Source organism: Zootoca vivipara, chromosome 10 (assembly GCF_965207765.1).
Source record: "Zootoca vivipara chromosome 10, rZooViv2.hap1.1, whole genome shotgun sequence".
Classification (NCBI taxonomy): Eukaryota; Metazoa; Chordata; class Lepidosauria; order Squamata; family Lacertidae; genus Zootoca; species Zootoca vivipara.
The window spans coordinates 60,319,090-60,339,112 of record NC_142593.1 but is presented as its reverse complement, the minus strand read 5'-3'; the positions used below and the strand labels follow the sequence as shown (position 1 = coordinate 60,339,112).

Below are 20,023 nucleotides of genomic sequence, written 5' to 3'. Positions count from 1 at the left end.
AAGAGACCCTGCATGGCTTTGCCGTCTAAAGGGTCTCTGAGCAGCCTGTAAAGAAATCAGCCCTCTGGAGGAGGCTCACTGCAGTCAGAACATGTCAGGCTAAGCTCATATACCGTACATCCCACCCTTTCTAGCATCTCTGAGATACACATGGAGGGACTGCAGATTCCGCTGCTAGAACTGAGCGGATGAAAACTGAAAGAATAGGCTGTTTAGTAGAACAGATTTTCCTTTACATTTTTATTTGAAAGGATTTGGATTTTGTTTTTGTTTTTTAAAAAAGAGGGGTTGAGAATGGAGCCAAAATTCATCCCCGCCTCTTGCCAAGTATCTCTTCTTAACCCTGTCCTGTCCAGGCTCCGGGAGACGATGGAGAAAGGAAGTCAACTGAAACGTCCTCCTGCTAATCCCTTTCTCCTTCATTGAGATTTATCTGTTGCCTATTCATTGAGCTGATTCAGCACCACACAGAGATTGGAAGTGGCAGGGGAGAGGGGGAACTGAATGCGTTCAGAGGCATTTAAGAACTATCTCCTTGGCCGCAAAGAGCAGCAGGAAGCAGACGACTCCGCCAAGCCGAGCTTTGAGCTGCTCTCTCTAGCTAGGACATTTCAGCGACCTCTAGCTGTGGCACTGAACAATTTCCCATTTTCAGGTAGGGATGCAGCTATGGGGCTGACATCTAGCAGAGCTCCTGGGAGCAGTCTCCCATTTGCACTTGGCCTCTTCACCACAACCCAGACCAGCCATCTTCAGCCATTTCCTGGCCACTCCTCTAACTTAGACACTTCTTCTTCTCTCTTTGGCAAACCCTCGTAGGCGAGTAAGATTGTCTTCCATGAACATGGTCTTAACAGTGAGTCTGTAAGTCACTGTGGAGGCCAATTCTGGATCCACCCGTCCTTCCACAGTGGGGACATTGGTTTCCGGGCAGGAGTTGATCACGGTGTGGATTTGCCAAGCGTGCCTTCCTCTTAGCACGTTTCTCCCTTGGTCCTGAGTTCGAGTGTCTTCAAAGCCCACACCACCTTTGCTAAAGGCTGTACTCCAATTTGAGCGCTCACAGGCCAGTGTTTCCCAGTTGTCGATGTTTATACTACATTTTTTTAGACTGGACGCATTTGGGTCTATGCACAAGCAGGACAGATGTATGACAAATGTTCCTTGTGTTCAAGACCTCAGTGAAAACAACTGAAGGCTTATGACGGCCGGGGCGGGGCGGGGCGGGGGGGGGGAGGTATGGAAAAGGAGAGGAAGGTGAGGATTACCATACATCCACTACAGCTTCTAAATAAGGTCCATCTTAATACCTGTAGCTCCCTGCAATAGGGAGGAGGACACAGTGAACAGAAGTGATCCACCAGTGGAAGCATTAAAAGTTCGGTGTTGGGAGGGTTTGTTTCCAATGCCTGTTTCTTAGAGCAGCTTGGGTCATAGAATCATAGAACTGTGGAAAGGACCCAGGTTCACTGAGAGGTCCAACCCCTGTAATGCAGAAACCACAGATCGTAGCCTTTGCAGGAATAGTGGACCCAGAAGGTTTTGCAGAGCCTTTTCGCCAAGAGGAGAGGATGATTCTCCCAGAAAAGCTCGATTGGCCTCAAAAGACCTCGGTTTAGCAGGGCAGAAAGACAATTCCAGCTCGGCCTCGGCTACCAAAGCTATACACAACCCACGCCATGTGCCCTGCACAGCTCCCAAATTACAGAAGCTTTCCCCCACAAGAACGATTCACGCTGATCCCCTTTATCCAAAACCACAGTGATCAACCAAGTGTCCCAAACCCAAAAGGTCCCAATTGTGCTTCTGCGCTATGAAGTTTCTCTTCGTTTCAGCTGATAATGCTCTTCAGGCAAGTTTCGCAAGCGCTCGGCAGCCTGTGGGGAAAAAGGGAATTGGTGTGTGCAAAACAAAGTCAAAGAGAAGCCCCAGGAAAAGGAAAGCCTCTCTGCCCCAATCCAACCAGGCCTCAAACTTGCCAAAAAAGAAAGAACTTAGAATGACTCTATTCCAACAATATTCACCACTGCCCCTCCTGCCACCTTCTTTCTCGTTTCCACAAATCTCTGCCATAAATTGCCTTCTTAACCCATTCACAATGTGTATCTAAGAATGTGAGAAGAGCATTTGCTGGATCAGGCCAATGGCCCATCAGGTCCAGCACCCTGTTCTCACAGTGGACAACCAGATGTTGCGCGAAACCCAGAAGCAGGATTCAAGTGCAGGAATCTCCTGTGGCTTCCAAAAACTGGTATGTGGAAGCATTGCTGCGTAGAGACAAAGCAGAGCCATCCTGGCCAATAGCCATCGAAAGCCCTTTCCTCCGTGAATTGGTCCAATCCTCTTGTAAAGCCATCTAGACTGGCGGCCGTCACTGCCTCTTGTGGCAGGGAGTTCCATGGTTTAACTATGTGCTGTGAAAAGGCCTTTTCTTTCCTCTGCCCTGAATCTCCCAACGTCCAGTTTCACTGGATGTCCACAAGGTCCAGTGTTATGAGCGAGGGAGAAAAACTTATCTCTTTCCAGGCCAAGCACCATTTTACAAACTTTTATTCTGCCACCTCTTACTTGCCAAGTTCTACTCACCTGCTCGGGTGTCAAGTCTCTCTGAGCCTGAGCCAGCATTTCGTAGCCAACCATGAACTTGCGGACGGTGGCCGAACGCAGCAAAGGTGGGTAATAATGGGCATGCAGCTGCCAGTGGCTGCAGTCAGCGTCGAGGTAGGACCCTGTTGGGGCTCCTATTGGAGGAGGAGAGAAAAGGGGGTGAGGCTGGGGCACCACAAGGCAGAGCGTCAGGTGCCGGCTAGTGGAGGGGGTGCAGATGCGTTGACTGGATCAGGGCCAAATGGGTAAATCTGACCCTCACCGTCAGGAAGGAAAGGCTGGGAAGGAATTCAGAGCCAAGAGTTGGCCAAGGAGAGAGGACAGGGCAAACAAAAGACTCCCGTCCTCCTAGCAGAAAAGGGAAGGTTGAGAAGGCAGGCCTTGCATCACAGGGGGTTGGACTAGATCGGGGCGGCCCAACTTTTCATACCAAGTGAGCTTCAAGAGAAATTCAACACAAAATCCTTGGGCAGCTGAAATGGTGCCCATTTCTCTGCCCCACGCTTACCATGCCACCCCATGGAGTAAGGGAAGGAGATCTGGAAGAGGTTGTCGTACTTGGTGAGAAGCCTCTTCATGACGGAAGCCAGGCCTGAAACACAGGAGATCCAGAGACATCAGCCCGCTTGCCTTGTGTGCAAAATCTTGCTCAGAAAGCTTCCGTGGATTAAGATCCTTCATATAAAGCTCACAGCCCAAGCTCCGGCCAGCAGCAGGAATCCCACCTTAGGCATCTTTTCCAGAAAACAATTGCCCTGATTCTGCTGTGGCCGCCCACAGTCTCAACCTGGCTCCATCAATCAAGCCCACCTGAGACACAAGGCCAATAAAATGCGCAGCAGGGCCCCCTCCTAGGAAAAGCTTCCTCCCTTGGCAACAGTGATGGAGCTATTCTCAAGCGGCATCACAACGTTCGGTGGACCAGGAAGAGGCCCTTCATGGCTTGAATGCGGCCCCATAGATCAAATCATCTTTCCTTGACCTTAAAAGACCCCTCCAGGTGCTCGGGCCCACCTGCTCTCAAAGACCTTCGGCAGGTGACCTTTCCACACAACGTATTTGTTTATTTAATTGCATTTACAGTCTACCCTTTTCCTACAGGGAGATTGAGGCGGCATATGTAGTTCTTCCCAATGCTTTTCCTCAACAAGAAAAATAGGTGCCGGAACTCACCATGAAGTTCTTACAGTAAGTTGCTGGGCGACTTGGGGCAGCCCTGAACAGACGCCGGTTTGACAACATCTGTGCCTCCGGCTTCCCTTGCACACACAGACCTCACACCCAAGTCATAGCTGCCAAGTTCTCCCTTTTTTTAAGGGAAATTCCCTTATGCTGAATAGGCTTCCTCGCGAGAAAAGGGAAAACTTGGCAGCTATGACCCAAGTTCTTCCTAGTGACGCAGGTTCTCCACTCACACAATGCCAAGGGCAGTCTGTTCCTCTGGGAATGCCCCCCTCTATTCCTTCTTCTTGGATTGTCCCTGCTTCCCTTGTCCCCACATTTCAGGGAGGCAGCAGCGCCGGCCCCATGACCCCGCCCTCTTCTGCCGAGGCACTCACTGTCTCTTTCCCCGTCCTGGAGGTCCTGAAGGCGGCGGACGTGTCGTCGTCGAGGAAGCAGGAGGGTTTGGAAAGGCCACACCGCCCAGTAGGGCACCACCACCACCCAGTCTGAGTTCTCCACTACAATCCGCTCCTGCCAGGGATCACAAAGAGGGGCTCAGCCACAGGTCCAAGCACCACTGCCGCCCACCCCGCATGCCAGGGTTCCCCGACCTTCCTCTCAGCCTCCAGCTGGGCGTATTCAAGCAGCATGGGGACGCCACGCTCGCAAAGGTGCTTCTGCTGCGTCCGGTCCTCCAGGGAGGCTTCGTTGGGCAGGAAATTGCTGGCCCAGACCTAGGGAGGGGACGAGAGGGGATGCATCAGTGCAGCCGGTCAATTCAAAAGCCTCCATGCTCAAGTCTAACCAACTGAGGCGTAGTGGCAGAACATCTGCTTTCAATGCACAAGGTTCCAGGTTCAATCCCTAACAGCATCTCCAGGTAGGGCTGGGAACGTCCCCTGCCTGGAACCCTGGAGTCACTTGCTAGTCAGTGCACATCTGACTCAGGGGGAAGGCAGCTTCCAATGCAAATTTCCTTTGAAAACACAGTGCCTCAAGGCACACGCACGGCTTATAGTAGGCTACTTGCAGGCTTACATTGCCACCGTGTGGCCAACATTTTAAGAGCAAGTAAGATAAAGCTAAAAGGTAAAGGACTCCTGGACGGTTAGGTCCAGTCAAAGGCGACTATGGGGTTGCAGCGCTCATCTCGCTTTCAGGCTGAGGGTGCCAGCATTTGTCCACAGACAGCTTTCTGGGTCATGTGGCCAGCAGGACTAAACCGCTCCTGGCGCAACAGGACACTGTGATGGAAACCAAAGTGCACGGAAACGCCATTTACCTTCCTGTCGGAGTGGTACCTATTTATCTACTCGCGCTGGCGTGCTTTCAAACTGCTAGGTGGGCAGGAGCTGGGACAGAGCAACGGGAGCTCACCCCATCGCAGGAATTCAAAACGCCGACCTTTTGATCGGGAAGCCCAAGAGGCTCGGTGGTTTAGACCACAATGCCACCCGCGTCCCCTGAAGAGCAACTACAAGGACATTCCACAGGTCGGATTATAGAATTGGAAGGGACCCCCAAGGGTCATCTACTCCATCCCCCCCTGCAGTGCAGGAATCTCAACTAAAGAATCCCTGACTTTTGGCCATACAACCTCTGCTTGAAAACCTCCAAGGAAGAAGAGCCTGCCACCTCTGGTGGGAGTCCGTTCCACTGTCCAACAGCTCTAACTGTCAACATGTTCTTCCTGACGTTTAGCTGGAATTGCCTTTCGTGCCATTTGAACTCACTTGTTTGGGTCCCACCCTCTGAAGAGCCACTACCAGTCAGTGCAGGCAATAGTGAGCTAACTGGTTCAGTAGAAGGCAGCTTCCTAGAAAGTCTCCTTACCTGGCAGTGAGGGTGGGGGTTGGAACAGCCCATCATGGCTCCTTTGTTCTCAAAGATCTGCAAGGAGGAAAAGGAGCAATCTTATGCAAGTTCATGACTGGTACCTATCAGACTCCCTTTGAACTGACCAGTGGTCAAAGTTCCAAGGTACGGAAACTGGTTCCCTATTCTGGATTCTTAGTGAAATTGTGCTTTTGTAAGGTAAAGGTACCCCTGACCGACTCTGGGGTTGCGGCACTCATCTCGCGTTGTTGGGCGAGGGAGCCGGCGTACAGCTTCCAGGTCATGTGGCCAGCATGACAAAGGCGCTTCTGGTGAACCAGAGCAACACACGGAAACGCTGTTTACCTTTCCGCTTGGAGCGGTACCTATTTATCTACTTGCCCTTTGACGTGCTTTCGAATTGCTAGGTTGGGAGGAGCTGGGACCAAGCAACGGGAGCTCACCCCGTCGCGGGGATTCGAACCGCCGACCTTCTGATCGGCAAGCCCTAGGCTCTGTGGTTTAACCCACAGCGCCACCCACATCCCATCCTGCTTTTGTACAGTAAGCCAATTTCTACACACCCACATGTCCTTCTCTAGCCTACACCCAGGCAAACAAGAAGCAGGAACAGAGTTGAAAGATGCATTGCAGCCAGGCAAAAACGACGAGGATGCCCAGGCAGGTCAGCTCAGGAGGGTGTGTGGCCTTGGGAGAACCCCAAGGGCCAGTTAGAGAGGCCAAGGGTTCCCCATCCCTGCCTCAGATCGCTCGCCATTTTTGCCTTCTGAAAGGGAAGCTATTGCTTCTCTCCAGGAAGAACTGGCAGCCTAAGAAGGGATGGAGCAGGAGATAATGTAAGAACTGAAGAGCCTGCTGGATCAGGCCCAAGGTCCACTTAGTCCAGCATCCTGTTCTCACGGGGGCTAAGCAGCTGCCATTATGGGAGACCCAAAAGCAGGATCCGAGCACAAGAGCCCTCTCCCCTCTCCTGTGGTTTCCAGTAACTGGTATTCAGAAGCATTGCTGTCTCCAACTGGGGAGGCAGAGCAGAGCCATCGTGGCTTTCTGTAGCAGCAAGTTCCGTAGTTTAACTATGCTCTGTGGGAAGAAGTAACTCAAACAAGCAAGCTACAAGTTACAGAATTTGGAGGTGCAGGGAGAGAGAAGCCCAACAAAACCTCTTTAACTGTTCTTCCTTCTACTCTTGGACATTAGTGAGGGTTAGTAAAAATGAAGTCTTGGGGCAGGAGGGGTTGTGGTGGTTGGCCCAAGGTAGGTCCTTTCAGCGACTGACCTGCACCCAGGAGTAAGAAGCACCCAGCTCCACAGCTATCTCCGACCACTTGTCAATTACGCTGCGGATCTCGGCAAGTGACATGAGGGGCAGAGTCATGTCAGACCAGGGGTGGAAGCACATCACTTTGCTGGGAGGAAAGGAAACAGGAGAAGAAGCACAGATCCTAGAATCAAATGGCTGGAAGGACCCAGATTATCAAATCCACCCCAAACCCTGCCCATGAGTAACAAGCATAATCCAGACTAGTCTGCATTCCAAGTACAGGACAGGTCTGAATGAGGTATGCCACTCCTAAGTGGCTGCAGATTTTAATTCACATTTTAATTCCTAGAAAGTACACTGCTTAAATATTGTTTAAATAAACGCAAAGTGGTTTACAGAAAGAGTAAAACAGCAGAGGTGGCCTTGAGATCCCTGGGGCTAGAAATCAAAGCAGCTAAATTGGTTTAAGTCACGTACAGTGGTACCTCTACTTACGAATAACTCTACTTACGAATACGAATGGAGCTCCGTCCGCCATCTTGGATGTGGTTTAGATAGGATTTTTTCTACTTACGAATTTTTAGATAGGGTTGCTTCTACTTACGAATTTTTTCTCCCAATGCATTCCTATGGGATTCGACTTATGAATTTTTTCGACTTACAAATGTGTGTTCGGAACGCATTAAATTCGTAAGTAGAGGTACCACTGTATATGGAAGTGGAAAGCCAGACTGTTGGGCAATCATGATAACACAGAGGCAAGGCAAGACAAGCCTAGGAATTCCTACTCTGCAAAAACTGTTCGCAGTTTCTGCAAAAGGCAGAGAGATGGACTGGGCCAAGGAGGGCCCCAATCAAAAAGTGCAAAAAGAAGCAATACAAGGCAACCCTAACCCTAAGCCAGCCACTCAGCTCAGCAGGTGGGCAGAGCTGGGGAATACAAGGTGCCAGATTTACCACACGCCTCGAGCGGACGCTGCACGGAACAAGGGGTGGTCGCCAGCATCTGGGGAAGGAGAGGAAATCCAGTGAGAAACGCAGGTAGGCGGGCAATGGGTGCAATCCAGGAAAGGCAGGATGAAACCAGCGCACCAGGAGGTTGCACAGCTGCGATGTCGGCCTCCCTCAGACCCCACAAATTCATCTTCTAGCCCAGCCAGGGACTTGTCATCAGTGCTACTGCTCGACTGCAATCCCACCCGCCATCTCCTGCAGCGAACTCTGCTGTCCCCAACTCGGGAGGGACTTTCAAGCCCAATGTATACGGTGCACACTGTGAAGGGCAAGCGAGAGGTTTGTATAAAACGTTCATGGTGGTGCAGCATCCCCTCAGCACACTGTAAATCAACAAGGGGAAACTGTGCCTAATCCTGGACTACACAGAGATGCCATACTGCATGGATGCCTGCTGACAGCTCAGGAATTGACAGTGGATCTCCACGGACGGAGGGGTATCTTTAAGTGCAGCAAACAGGACAAAGAAGATCCCATTATTCTGCAGACTTCAACCATGGCTCCAGCATGAGATGGTCCCAGGCCCTTGCCTGTTTTGCACATAAGCAGCAAGCCAGTTGGAGCGCTCACCAAGAGCACCTGACCGACCCCTGGAATGGAATGCTGGACTGGATGGGCCCTTGAGCTCATCCAGCAAGGTTCTTATCGTGTTGCATTGCATCCTGCCTGAGAGAAAAGATAGGAGTCCTCCTCGGAGTGCTTTAGCAACTTTTGTCCCATCTGGATGAGCCTTTGAAACAAATCCAAACAAGCTGCCACTTCAGATCTGAGCTCCTTTCCCTCCATCCACAATCCCCTGGGACATCCATGGGCAGCTAGCATTTTCCAGCTAAGTCACGGACCCTCAACTTTGAAAAAATGCTGCAACCTGCAGCAAAACTGTCATGTGTCTCTTTTTTCTGACAAGGCCTTCCTCTTTTAACTGCTGGAATCCTTACTGCTGAACAGATAGCCCCACCAAAAACAAGAACACACAGCAACCCTAATTGGAAGCTATTCGCTATATTAACAAAGGATCCTGGCTCATTCCCTGTGGAGGAGGAATCATTCAATGGGTTCTCACTGAGCCTCATCTTCCTTGGTAAACGGTTAAACGCTAAGAAGAAAAACTAGGCGAATTCTTACCGGGCTCCGGGGCATCTGGTTGCAGTGCAGGGAAGTCGTTGTCAAAGACAAATGTGCTCTCGTAGTGGGGATTCACCTGCGTGAGGACAAACACAGCAAAACACAAATAGCAGTCAGGCTGCTGAGCTGCAAGGTCGCCCTCCCTACCCCTTGGCAATGCAGTACCTGGCCATTGGCTCTCTTGGCTCCGGGGCACAAAGGGTTGCCCGGATCACAGCGCGGGATGTCCTCCTGGGGTGGCTTCTCCACCTGCCCCTGCCACGGACGCCGCATGCGATGGGCAGAGACCAGCACCCAGTCATCACGCAAGGGGTTGTAGCGCAGGTGCTGGTGCTCTGGGGAGGGAGGGAGAAGAGTTAGAGGGGACAAGCGGCTAGAGCACCACCACCCACCACCATGACCCCTAGGACCCCCTTCCCCTTCAGCCCTGCCTGTCTCCCTGGCCTCAGACCCCTCCACTTCCTGACAGAAGCCCCTCCCCTCCAAGGCAAGCCCCACCCACCACGCCTAGCAGCAGGCCCCTCCCATTTAAGGCAAACACCACCCACGCCACACCCAGCATCAAGCCCCTCCCCTCCAAGGCAAGCCCCGCCCTTCTGCATATCAACCCTTGTCTCCTTGGCAACAGCGCCCTCCCACCCCGTGACAGAAAGGAATGGGGTAGAGCTAAGAAAGGCCTCTCAACTCCCAAGCCCCGCCCCGCGCAACTCCACCGCGCTATCCCTGCAGGAAGTACCGCTTGGCTGGAACTTCTCTCCGGCAGCCGCTCGCTCCGTCATCCTCCGCCGCTTCCGTCTCTCCTTCTCGCCGGCCCCGCCGGTTCATCACGTGACCTACAGCGCACCGTCACGTGAACTTGCCCTGAAGGGCGCGCGGGTTAGCCCGAGGCGCCGGGAGCACGCGGTTGGCCGAGCCGCCTCACGTGACGGAAGGCGCAGTGGGTGGTGCCCGGGGTTGGCGAGGGAGGAGCGAGGAGACGCGCGCGCGAAACGGCCTTCGAAGAGCATCGCCCCGGATCGCCATTGGCAGCGACGCTCGAGCGTCTTCTGCCGCCATTGGTCAGCGGGCGCAGCGCGGGGCGTGATTGGCCGGCCGTTCTGAGACGGCGAGGCTTGCCATTGGCTCTCCCCGGGGTTGTCCGGCTGCCTGTGGCGCAGGCGCGGTAGCCCCGAGCAGCCTCCTCCTCCTGCTGCTGCTGCTGCTTCTCCTTCTCCTCCTGGTTCCTGTCCTGCGTCGTCGTGATGCGGTGGCTGCCGGCGCCGCGCTGGGCCGGCCGCTTCGCGCGGGTGGCGGTGGCCGTGACGGCGGCGGCGGTGCTGCTGGTCGGGGCACTGCGCTGCTGGGTCTCCCTCTCGGCCTCGTCCCGCCGCTTCGAGTTCGACCCCGAGGAGATAGCGCGCCTCGCCAAGCACCACGCAGGTGAAGGGCGGTATAGAAATGTAGTAAACAGAAATAATTATTAGGGTCTTTCAGCTTCCCTTGCTTTTAATTTGGAAGGCATCTCGAGTCCCTGTCAGGTGAAAAGGCAGGGTGTAAACATTTTTTTGCTGTGAACCATCCTGAGATACATACAAATTTAAATAAATATGTGATGGTGGTGGTGATGATGATGATACACCTCACCTCTTGGCTGTTGAATATATATATATATATATATATATATACACACACACACACACTCTGTGCAGTTTACCTTAAAAATAACCCTAACCAATAAAATTACCAATAAGGGGAAAAAATCATTGGTGATGGTTTGAGGCTTTCCGAAATTTAAAACAGCCATAGGTCAAAATTTGAACTGACTTTCTAAACACAGGTGTCTAGCCCTGCTTCAACCCAGAGGTTGGGCAGCCGTCTGCCAGGGGTGCTTTAGTTGTGGCTCCTGCATTGCAGAGGGTGAGCCTTTGAGGTGCCCTTCCAACTGTACAGTTCTTTGACTCCCGGTGGGCTTTTGAGGGAGAAGTGCCGTTTGTTTTAACTTCAACTCATTTCTTTTTTTAAAGGAAAGGTGTGGCATGAAAGGTATGGGATGAATTTAAATGCATAAATGTTTTCAGATCTGTGGAGGAGGAGGTGGCTTTTGCTTGGCCTTTTTCAGTTTACCTCAGGCAGCACCTTACTTTCCATCTCTGTTCTTCCCTTTTAGAGGCTGAAGTCGCCTTGCCATCAGCCAGACTCCTGGCTGCCCCAGAACGCACAAAACATCTCAGCCTGCTTGATGTTAATGGAAAAATCAACAGGGAACAGCTGTCTTAAGCCCAGCTTGCTTGGCTGCTGTTAGAGATGGTGTTTAGAAAGACAGGTCTTGCCAAGCAAGACAGTTTCGGGACTAAATAATTAGTTTTTAAGACTTGCTACTGATCTCTTACACGCTCAGAGCATGTAAAGTCAAATGCTGATGGTGTGGATGTACTTGCGGCTTCTTATAAGAGGGAATCATCTGATCTGTTCTACCCAACAAGGGATAGAAGCTTCATTTCCACTTTCACAAGAAAGGGAAGCTGTCCTCACCAGGACTCAGTGTGGCCTCCCCACCCCCTTTCCTACAGGCCTGGACCACGAGTTGGCTTTTTCCAAGATCATTGTGGAATTGCGCAAGAAGCATCCAGGACACATCCTGCCAGATGAGGACTTGCAGTGGGTGTTTGTCAATGCCGGTGGCTGGATGGGTTCCATGTGCCTGCTCCATGCATCCTTCTCCGAGTACGTTCTGCTCTTTGGCACAGCCGTCGACGCTGGGGGACACTCAGGTAAGCTGGATTGAACCACACAGGATGCTGATATAGAGGGTCAGAGAAAAACGTTTCTCTCTTCGAGCATCAGGAGAATAGAATTGGCTCCTAGGTTTAGAGGAGTTTTTAAGTTTGACCTACAATTTCGTTGGTGGCGTTGGTGAAGATTACGTGGTGCGTTTGGATTTGGGCACAAGGAACATTACTTCATATGCATGTTCTGCAACCATATGCATTTTTTAGTCAGAAGTAGATCCTCTTACAAGTGGTAGAGCTTGCTCCCGAGTTAGTGCATATTGGAGCATTAGCCATAAAGGGTGGATGTTGGCAAGCTGCTGTGTCTCAGTGCACATCCTGTAGAACTGGGAGTGATATGTTTGCAGCTGGCTCACCTGCGTAAACTGGCTGCCACATTTTGCACTAACTGCAGCTTTTGGATCACCTTCAAGGGTGACCCCAAGTAGAGAGCTTTACATTAATTGAAACAGGAGGTTACCAGAGCTGGTAATAGGCAGTCTGCCCCACTGACACCACTTGGTCTTCTGCTCCCTCAAGACCTGATTGGCTGTTCAATTCTTGAAGGCAGGAGCCACCTTTCCAAACTCCTTCCTTTGGTGTAACCCACCCTGCCGCCGGTATTTCCGTCTCCCACTTCCTCACCAAAGGATGAGACCCCCTGCAGCTGGCGGAGGATGAGGTTTTGCCATTGCTTTCTCCATCTCCCTCCAAACAAGCAGTTCCAGTAAGAGCAGTCAAATCTCGTCTACTGAGTTGCATTGCCTCTTAGTCCTTAACTGCTACTGGATGCTGTTTCTTCCCATGCAGGTCGATACTGGGCCGATATCCACGATACCATCATCTCGGGGACCTTCCGGCAGTGGAAAGAAGGAACAACCAAAAGCGAGATCTACTACCCAGGTGAGTTGCATGTTCCTTGTAAGGTGATGCTTCTGTGGGAGGAGGAGCAGGACGTGACTCTTTTAAGTGTTGTTGCCTGTCTGTGCAGGAGATACCATCATCCACCGGTCTGGAGAGGCCACATCAGTGCAGTGGAGTGCCGGCACATGGATGGTGGAGTACGGCCGCGGTTTCATCCCTTCGACGCTCCCCTTTGCCCTTGCTGACACAATCTTCAGCACTCAGGACTTCCTCACCCTCTTCTACACTGTGCGTGTTTATGTCAAGGGGCTGCTCCTGGAGCTCAATGCCTACTTCAGCGACTCAGGCCAGTGAGCGCTCACTGCTCCTTGGCTCCAAATCAGTCATCATCCCCTTTGAAATGGAAGGTTCTCCTCCCTCCCTGCCTCCCCTTGGTTATGCCGTGTACTAGAGAGCAGTGGTGTAGCTCGTGTGCTCAGAAATACCCACACAATACTGGGAGCATCGTATGTGTTTCAGCAGGCATAGAGAGGGATCTACCAGCAGTAATAAGAGGGAATCCTGTCTTTCTAGCTTTCAATACCTGAATGCTTCCTTCATGTATTTCTGTACGTCTGCTGTGCTCTGCAATGTGATTTAATGGATGCTTTAATGGAAAATTTTAATGGAAATGTGGACAGCCAACATTCAGGGTGTCTTTGGCCATGCATAGACAAGAGAGAGGCCGTTGCATTACATTCTGGATGCAACCTACTGAGCTCGAGTCAGTGCATGACTTTTGCTTTTCTTTTATTCTTTTTTTTTGGGGGGGGTGCTTGAAACATATACACACATACCACCCTCTCTAGAAATGAATGGTGTTGGAGCAGCAGCAGTACAATGAGAGTCTCTGAGCTCCCGCAGTATATTTGCACTACTGTTTAACGCAGACAAAAAAATACTTCCTGCTAAATTTTGATCCTCTCCTACCCCCCCCCCTTGATTCAATGTGGACATTTTCCTGTTCCTCTGCCGGTAGGTGTGATTGGTTCTTTGGGGTCTGTTGTGTGGGGCACTTGGCTCTTGGTCTGTGTTTGTAACATGACTTTTCCTGTATGTCTTAATCCCCACGGGGCCAATGTCTGGGAGGGAGCTGCCTTCCACCCTTCCATCCTCAAAATGGGTTGCACGTTCTCAAGAGGACCTCATCCAGTTTTATCCTGTAATACTAATACGGAGAGCCGCTGTCCATCGCCTTAACTTAGAGCCTTACTCTGGTGGCCTCTTCAGCTATGCACGCATGTGTAGATATATAGATATATATTTGTATACCTCTTAGTTTTGATGTCTGTGGCAGGATGCCATATGGCCACTGTTCCCAGGGATGGTTTTTTATTCAACCCTGGGGTAAGAATCTTGGTTGGAGCCTGCTTGGGCCAGACACTGCCCTTATTTCTTTTTTTCTTCCACAGTTCCTAATTGGGCTTGAACCCAATTTGGCTCAAAATTCAACTGGGTTGGGGGAGGGCCAAGCCCAGGGATAATTTCATGGGGGTAGCAAAACTGGGTGAAAAGTTTGCTTGGGCTTCCTGGTGGGTAGCCATAGTGGTGGGGTCATGGTTTCTTTAACAAAGACTGAACTCTTCTTGGCCACCACCAAATGTCAGTTGCCACCCCACCCCCACCCTGGTATAGCATAGTTCCAGGATATTTGGATGGTTTGGGGGGGGGGAGAGAACTGGAATCCCCAAGAACATGTATTGTTCAGTTTTACTGCACCCACTGCAAACTGCCTGCCTTTAAGTAGCTTGCAGATGGGACTATGAAATGGGGCGGGGTTGCCCAAGCTGTAGTTCCAAAGGTTTTGATCGATCATGTATCTCTGCCCTAGCCACTTCCTCTTAGCACCTAATAACTGTGTTCTTCAGATAACTGACTCTGCAGAAGAAACCTTCCTTTCCCCTGCAAATGGAATCTTATTTGGTGGCAGGGCTACCCCAAAAAGTCAAGGATTGCAGAAGCTGTGCTTGCCAGCCCTCAGACCTTGTTTCCACCTCTGTCATTCCAAACCACTGTTTTTTCTTTCCAATCTTTTCTCTTGAAACGCTGTTGTAACTGGGCAGGATGTTTTTCTTCCACTCCTATCTATCATTTACCCCCAGTTCCTTTGCTTTTCTTCCTGGGGATTCCATATAGTTCCCACTGTTCTTTTGACTTGGGTCGTGTTTGCAGCAGTTCCTGTTCAAGAGGGAAGGAGAGAGCTCAGCTGGAGTGCTGGCATTCCCCACAGTTGCTGACAACCTTCCTGGGCTTTCTCCCCACCCACGACAACACAGCACTTGCATGGGGAGGCAGCAGAGCAGACTGCATGATCCAAGCCGGTCTTGCAATTTATTCCTTCTGGCTGTTTTGGTGGCAAGTGACAAGTGCAGGTAAAATGCCCAACCCCCTCCTACAAGAAGCAGCTGCGTAGGTGTGCCTTTAGAAGGGTCACCCCAGGTGCTCAATTATGTGTACTTGGTATGCTTTTGTCTAAAAACCCTGGAGCCAGGTGCTAGCTTACCTAATGGTCCCAGCTGATTAGCAAGCCTTAGAACCTGAAAGGGAAGCTAGTTCCCCTTCTTTAATCCACCCACCCCAACTTCCCCCGGGACTGAACACTTCTTTATTTGAATGAAGATGCAGTGATGGTTGCAGGCAGCTGACCTTTTTGCAAGCTTCCTCTGCCCCAGCTTCTGCTAGCTCTTGTCAGAGGAGTCCCAGGGGCTAGCATTAGCAGCGGCTGAGAATCTGGTGCATTTGCAGTACGGTATCCTTGTCACCATCAGCCAAACATGTAGCATGTGTCTGGTTACTGTCTCAGTTACTGCAACTGTGCCTCCGTGCACAGCCAACCTGGGTGTTTTGTTTGCCAGCCAGTGTTTGAGAATAAATTGGTGTGTATGATTGTTATACTTTGACAAAAAGATAATATAATGTACCATGATTAAACTTGCTGTTGTGTGTCTGCTTTTGTTATTGATTGTTGAAAACAGTGGCAAAATGAATATTTGCTTCATATTGAAACAAAATTTAAAAATTCCTTCCAGTAGCACCTTAGAGGCCAACTAAGTTTGTTATTGGTATGAGCTTTCATGTGCATGCACACTTCTTCATATACCTGATCTGAAGAAGTGTGCATACACAAGAAAGCTCATACCAATAACAAACTTACCGTAGTTGGTCTCTAAAGTGCTACTGGAAGGATTTTTTTTCTTTTGTTTCGACTATGGCAGACCAACATGCCTACCTACCATACCTGTACCTATAACTACCGGTAGGAACTATGGAAGGCACCACATTGAGCCGCATGAAATGGAAGTCCATCAACCTCACTGGTATCTGAAGAAGTGTGCATGCACACGAAAGCTCATACCAATAACAAACTTAGTTGGTCTCTAAGGTGCTACTGGAAGGAATTTTGTTTCGACTACGGCAGACCAACACACCTACCTAACTGCTTCATATTGGTCTTTGTATGGCACCCACAAGCTGGTAAGTGGATCTGCGTGACTTTCTTTCCAGATCCTTGGTAGGTGTTCAGGCTCATTCGTCACACCTCATGCTGCAAGGCCCCTGTGCAGTTCCAAGACATGCATCTTTTCTACTGGAGGAAACAAAAAAATGATGCCTTATTATTTGGCTTAACATTGATTATGGGGGAGTGGGGGCTCATGTAGAATTAACACTTTCCCAGCAAGGATTAAAGATGAGAGAAAGAAATACGAGAGAGTGAAGGGTAAACTGTCTGCAGGATTATGGTGATCCCTGGAGTAGAGGAGTACTCCTTGGAATTTTGATTTTAAAAAAACTGTAAAACTTGTCCCTCAGCAGGAGCCAGATTTGCCTGTCTCCAGACACTGAACTTACAGGTGCCATTGTTCAACAGCACAGGTGTCACTGAAAGGCCTTAAGGACACTTAAGTTTTGAAAAGGTCATCCTTTGAGTACCTTTGAGTATATAATGGTTTGAGCATATAATGCCAATCCTCTGGGCCCAATTCAAAGTACTGGTTTTGACCTATAAAACTAAATTGATCAAAACCGCAATGTCTCAAGGACCGCGTCTCCCCATATGAACCAACTCAAACCCTGTGATTACAATCCGAGACCCTTCTTCGTGTGCCTCTGCACAGGAACGAGCTTTTTCTGTGGTGGCTTCCCACTTGTGGAATGCTCTCCCCAGGGAGGCTTGCCTGGCACCTTCATTACATATCATTAGGTGCCAGGCAAAAACATTCCTCTTCTCCCAGGCCTTTGACTAATTAAACCATCAATGGCCTTTTAAACTGGGGGGGGGGGTGTTGTTGTTTTTTAAGATGATATGTATTTTTGTGTTATTATAATGTAAACTGCCCTGTGGTCCTCAGATGAAAGATGACATAGAAATTTTATAAATCATCATGGAATTGTAGAGTTGGAAGGGACCACTAGGGCAATGCATGAATCTTTTTGCCCAACGTGGGGTCAAACCCATGACCCTGAGATATAGAGTCTCCTGCTCTAACAACTGAGCTACCCCATAGGTCAAAACCACCCCTCATGGGGTTTTATAATCAAAGTTCAATATTGATTCTTGCCCTAGAGGGTCAAGAGCAAGCCAATTGATTCTGTGCACTGTCTACCTAATTGCTGTTTTGCCCTCCTGCATCCAGTTGGCCTTTCTAGAGTGGAAGACGGTGTCCTAAGTTGAGGAAATCCCTAACTTGCAGAGTTACTAGATAACATCTTCCTGAACAGAGCTGATTAGACGCCCCAGCCACCCGCCACCCAGTTTGTTGCTGGACTTTCTGCAGAGAATGTAACAGACTTTCTTATTTTGCCCGTTCCTGCTTTTAGTCATTTTTTAAATAAAGGAACTGCATTAAAATGTTTAGTAACCAGTGACCAAGGTTCTTCTCACCTTGTTTCCTGCAGTCGAGCGACACCAGAGCATCTGCCATGAAAATCTAGCCTCTTGTCCACTTCTGACTCTTAATGCAACAAACCTTTCTTCCCTGTGAAGGCTCATGCTGCAGAATACCTGCCTGTTTCTCACAGCCCCACATTCTGCCTCTTGGCTGTCAACAGGCTTGTAGTGTTCTCTCTTTTGCCCATTCCCTAAATGGAGGCAGGAAAAGGCTGGTGCCTATCTCAAAAGGAAAACCCCATGCTTTCTTTTTATTATTTGGAGTTTACAGGAGAAACGAGATAGCTGTTGCTGGGCTTTATTCAGTGGCTGCTTTTCCAATTGTGCCCCAAAAAACACATTATTTTAGAGGGCAAAGTGTGGATCTGCCTGAACCCCAGCTCACCCACAAAACTGTTCTATGCAGAAACCTCTCTAGATTAGGGGGCAATACAAAATGGACCTTCAACTGAGAGTTCCCTTGACTTTTTCCCTGCACCAAAAGAAGCAATGCATCCTATATGTGCTTCATCTACTACTCCCTATGCCTTGTGGGACGTGGTCTGCAACCACCATTTGGTGACAGTGGTAAGGAGGGTCACTTCAAGGAGGGTGACAACCCACCCACTGGAAGAGGTTCTGTGGGTCACTTTTGCCTCCATGCCACCTGCTGCTGCTGGCAAAAGTGCATTTGAATTTAGATCGTCCTTTGCCACCCTGGTCTCCAGTGGACTGCATGTCCCATCAACCCCCAGCTTGCTGAGTGGGCCTTGTGGACTTCTAGTCTTAAAGGTGGTTGGTGATTGTGCTGCTTCAATATCCAATTACAGTGGTACCTCGGTTTACAAACACAATTGGTTCCAGAAGTCTGTACTTAACCTGAAGCGTACTTAAAAAGGTAAAGGGGCCCCTGACCATCAGGTCCAGTTGTGTCCGACTCAGGGGTTGCGGCGCTCATCTCGCTCTATAGGCCGAGGGAGCCGGCGTTTGTCCGCACACAGCTTCCGGGTCATGTGGCCAGCATGACAAAGCTGCTTCTGGCAAACCAGAGCAGCGCATGGAAACGCCGTTTACCTTCCCACCGGAGTGATCCCTATTTATCTACTTGCACTTTGATGTGCTTTCGAACTGCTAGGTGGGCAGGCGCTGGGACCAAGCAACGGGAGCTCACCCCGTTGCAGGGATTCGAACCGCCGACCTTCTGATCAGCAAGCCCTAGACTCTGTGGTTTAACCACAGCGCCACCTGGGTCCCACCTGAAGAGTACTTAACCTGAAGCAAACTTTCCCATTGAAAGTAATGGAAAGTGGATTAATCTGTTCCAGACGGGGTCCGCGGAGTACACAAACTGAAGCATACTTAACCTGAGGTATGAGTGTAATTGGTTCCAGAAGTCTGTACTTAACCTGAAGCGTATTTAACCTGAAGTGAAGTTTCCCATCGAAAGTAATGGAAAGTGGATTAATCAGTTCCAGGCAGGTCCGCGGAGTACTTAAACTGAAAATACTCAAACTGAGGCGTACTTAAACCGAGGTATGACTGTATTGGACCTGTCACCAACCTTCCCCAGAGCGAACTTGCATGCCTTGCTATATGTGGCTTCCTATTATTGCTTGCAGTGAGAGATTTTACTTTCTTGGGCTCCTTGATCACTGCAGATGGTGACAGCAGTCACGAAATTAAAAGACGCCTGCTTCTTGGGAGAAAAGCAATGACAAACCTAGACAGCATCTTAAAAAGCAGAGACATCACCTTGCCGACAAAGGTCCGTATAGTTAAAGCTATGGTTTTCCCAGTAGTGATGTATGGAAGTGAGAGCTGGACCATAAAGAAGGCTGATCGCCGAAGAATTGATGTTTTTGAATTATGGTGCTGGAGGAGACTCTTGAGAGTCCCATGGACTGCAAGAAGATCAAACCTCTCCATTCTGAAGAAAATCAGCCCTGAGTGCTCACTGGAAGGACAGATCGTGAAACTGAGGCTCCAATACTTTGGCCACCTCATGAGAAGAGAAGAATCCTTGGAAAAGACCCTGATGTTGGGAAAGATGGAGGGCACTAGGAGAAGGGGACGACAGAGGACGAGATGGTTGGACAGTGTTCTCGAAGCTACGAACATGAGTTTGACCAAACTGCGGGAGGCAGTGGAAGACAGGAGTGCCTGGCGTGCTATGGTCCATGGGGTCACGAGGAGTCGGACACGACTAAACGACTAAACAACAACAACTATTGCTTGCTGCTTCACTGCCTGTACTGTACCTAGATTTGAATCAAACCACATTTAATAGAAAGCATTTGGGCTCCAGTGTTTCTGAGCTCCAGCAGGTGGCCCTATTGCCCTGCTTAATGGCAGTCTTGCTGCCTGCGAATTCAACTCCTTGAATTTTATCCATGGGGATCAATTGCTGAAATTCCCCCACTTAAACAATGGTTTGTGCTTATTTACTTGTTGATCAAAAATTAGGTGCCACCTGATCCTAAAAAAAAACCCTATGCAGTT

The 20,023-nt window shown here is 49.9% G+C and overlaps 2 protein-coding genes across 2 annotated transcripts; one reads left to right on the top strand and one right to left on the bottom strand.

Moving 5' to 3' along the window:
* Nucleotides 1–225: 225 nt before the first annotated feature.
* Nucleotides 226–9,927, bottom strand: GALT (galactose-1-phosphate uridylyltransferase). Its single transcript, XM_035100894.3, has 11 exons — nucleotides 9,744–9,927; nucleotides 9,173–9,342; nucleotides 9,008–9,083; nucleotides 7,826–7,874; nucleotides 6,884–7,013; nucleotides 5,605–5,661; nucleotides 4,383–4,505; nucleotides 4,167–4,302; nucleotides 3,116–3,199; nucleotides 2,587–2,741; nucleotides 226–1,877 (listed from the first exon to the last, which is right to left on the bottom strand). The coding sequence occupies exons 1-11, from the start codon at nucleotides 9,784–9,786 to the stop codon at nucleotides 1,812–1,814; spliced, it is 1,089 nt and encodes a 362-aa protein (XP_034956785.1). The 5' UTR covers nucleotides 9,787–9,927; the 3' UTR covers nucleotides 226–1,811.
* A 30-nt stretch (nucleotides 9,928–9,957) lies between these two features.
* Nucleotides 9,958–15,588, top strand: SIGMAR1 (sigma receptor chaperone 1). Its single transcript, XM_035100912.3, has 4 exons — nucleotides 9,958–10,426; nucleotides 11,557–11,757; nucleotides 12,565–12,657; nucleotides 12,746–15,588. Exons 1-4 carry the CDS (start codon nucleotides 10,249–10,251, stop codon nucleotides 12,970–12,972), a joined length of 699 nt encoding a protein of 232 aa, XP_034956803.2. The 5' UTR covers nucleotides 9,958–10,248; the 3' UTR covers nucleotides 12,973–15,588.
* Nucleotides 15,589–20,023: the final 4,435 nt, after the last annotated feature.

Bases quoted from the DNA above. Each gene is read 5' to 3' on its own strand.
- GALT (XM_035100894.3), bottom strand. From the start codon at position 9,786: ATGACGGAGCGAGCGGCTGCCGGAGAGAAGTTCCAGCCAAGCG. The intron at 4,303-4,382 runs GTCGGGGAACCC...GATCCCTGGCAG, and splicing joins AGCTGGAGGCTGAGAGGAAG to GAGCGGATTGTAGTGGAGAA. The intron at 1,878-2,586 runs GTGAGTAGAACT...TTTTCCCCACAG, and splicing joins GAGACTTGACACCCGAGCAG to GCTGCCGAGCGCTTGCGAAA.
- SIGMAR1 (XM_035100912.3), top strand. From the start codon at position 10,249: ATGCGGTGGCTGCCGGCGCCGCGCTGGGCCGGCCGCTTCGCGCGGGTG. The intron at 10,427-11,556 runs GTGAAGGGCGGT...CCTTTCCTACAG, and splicing joins CCTCGCCAAGCACCACGCAG to GCCTGGACCACGAGTTGGCT. The intron at 12,658-12,745 runs GTGAGTTGCATG...CTGTCTGTGCAG, and splicing joins AAGCGAGATCTACTACCCAG to GAGATACCATCATCCACCGG.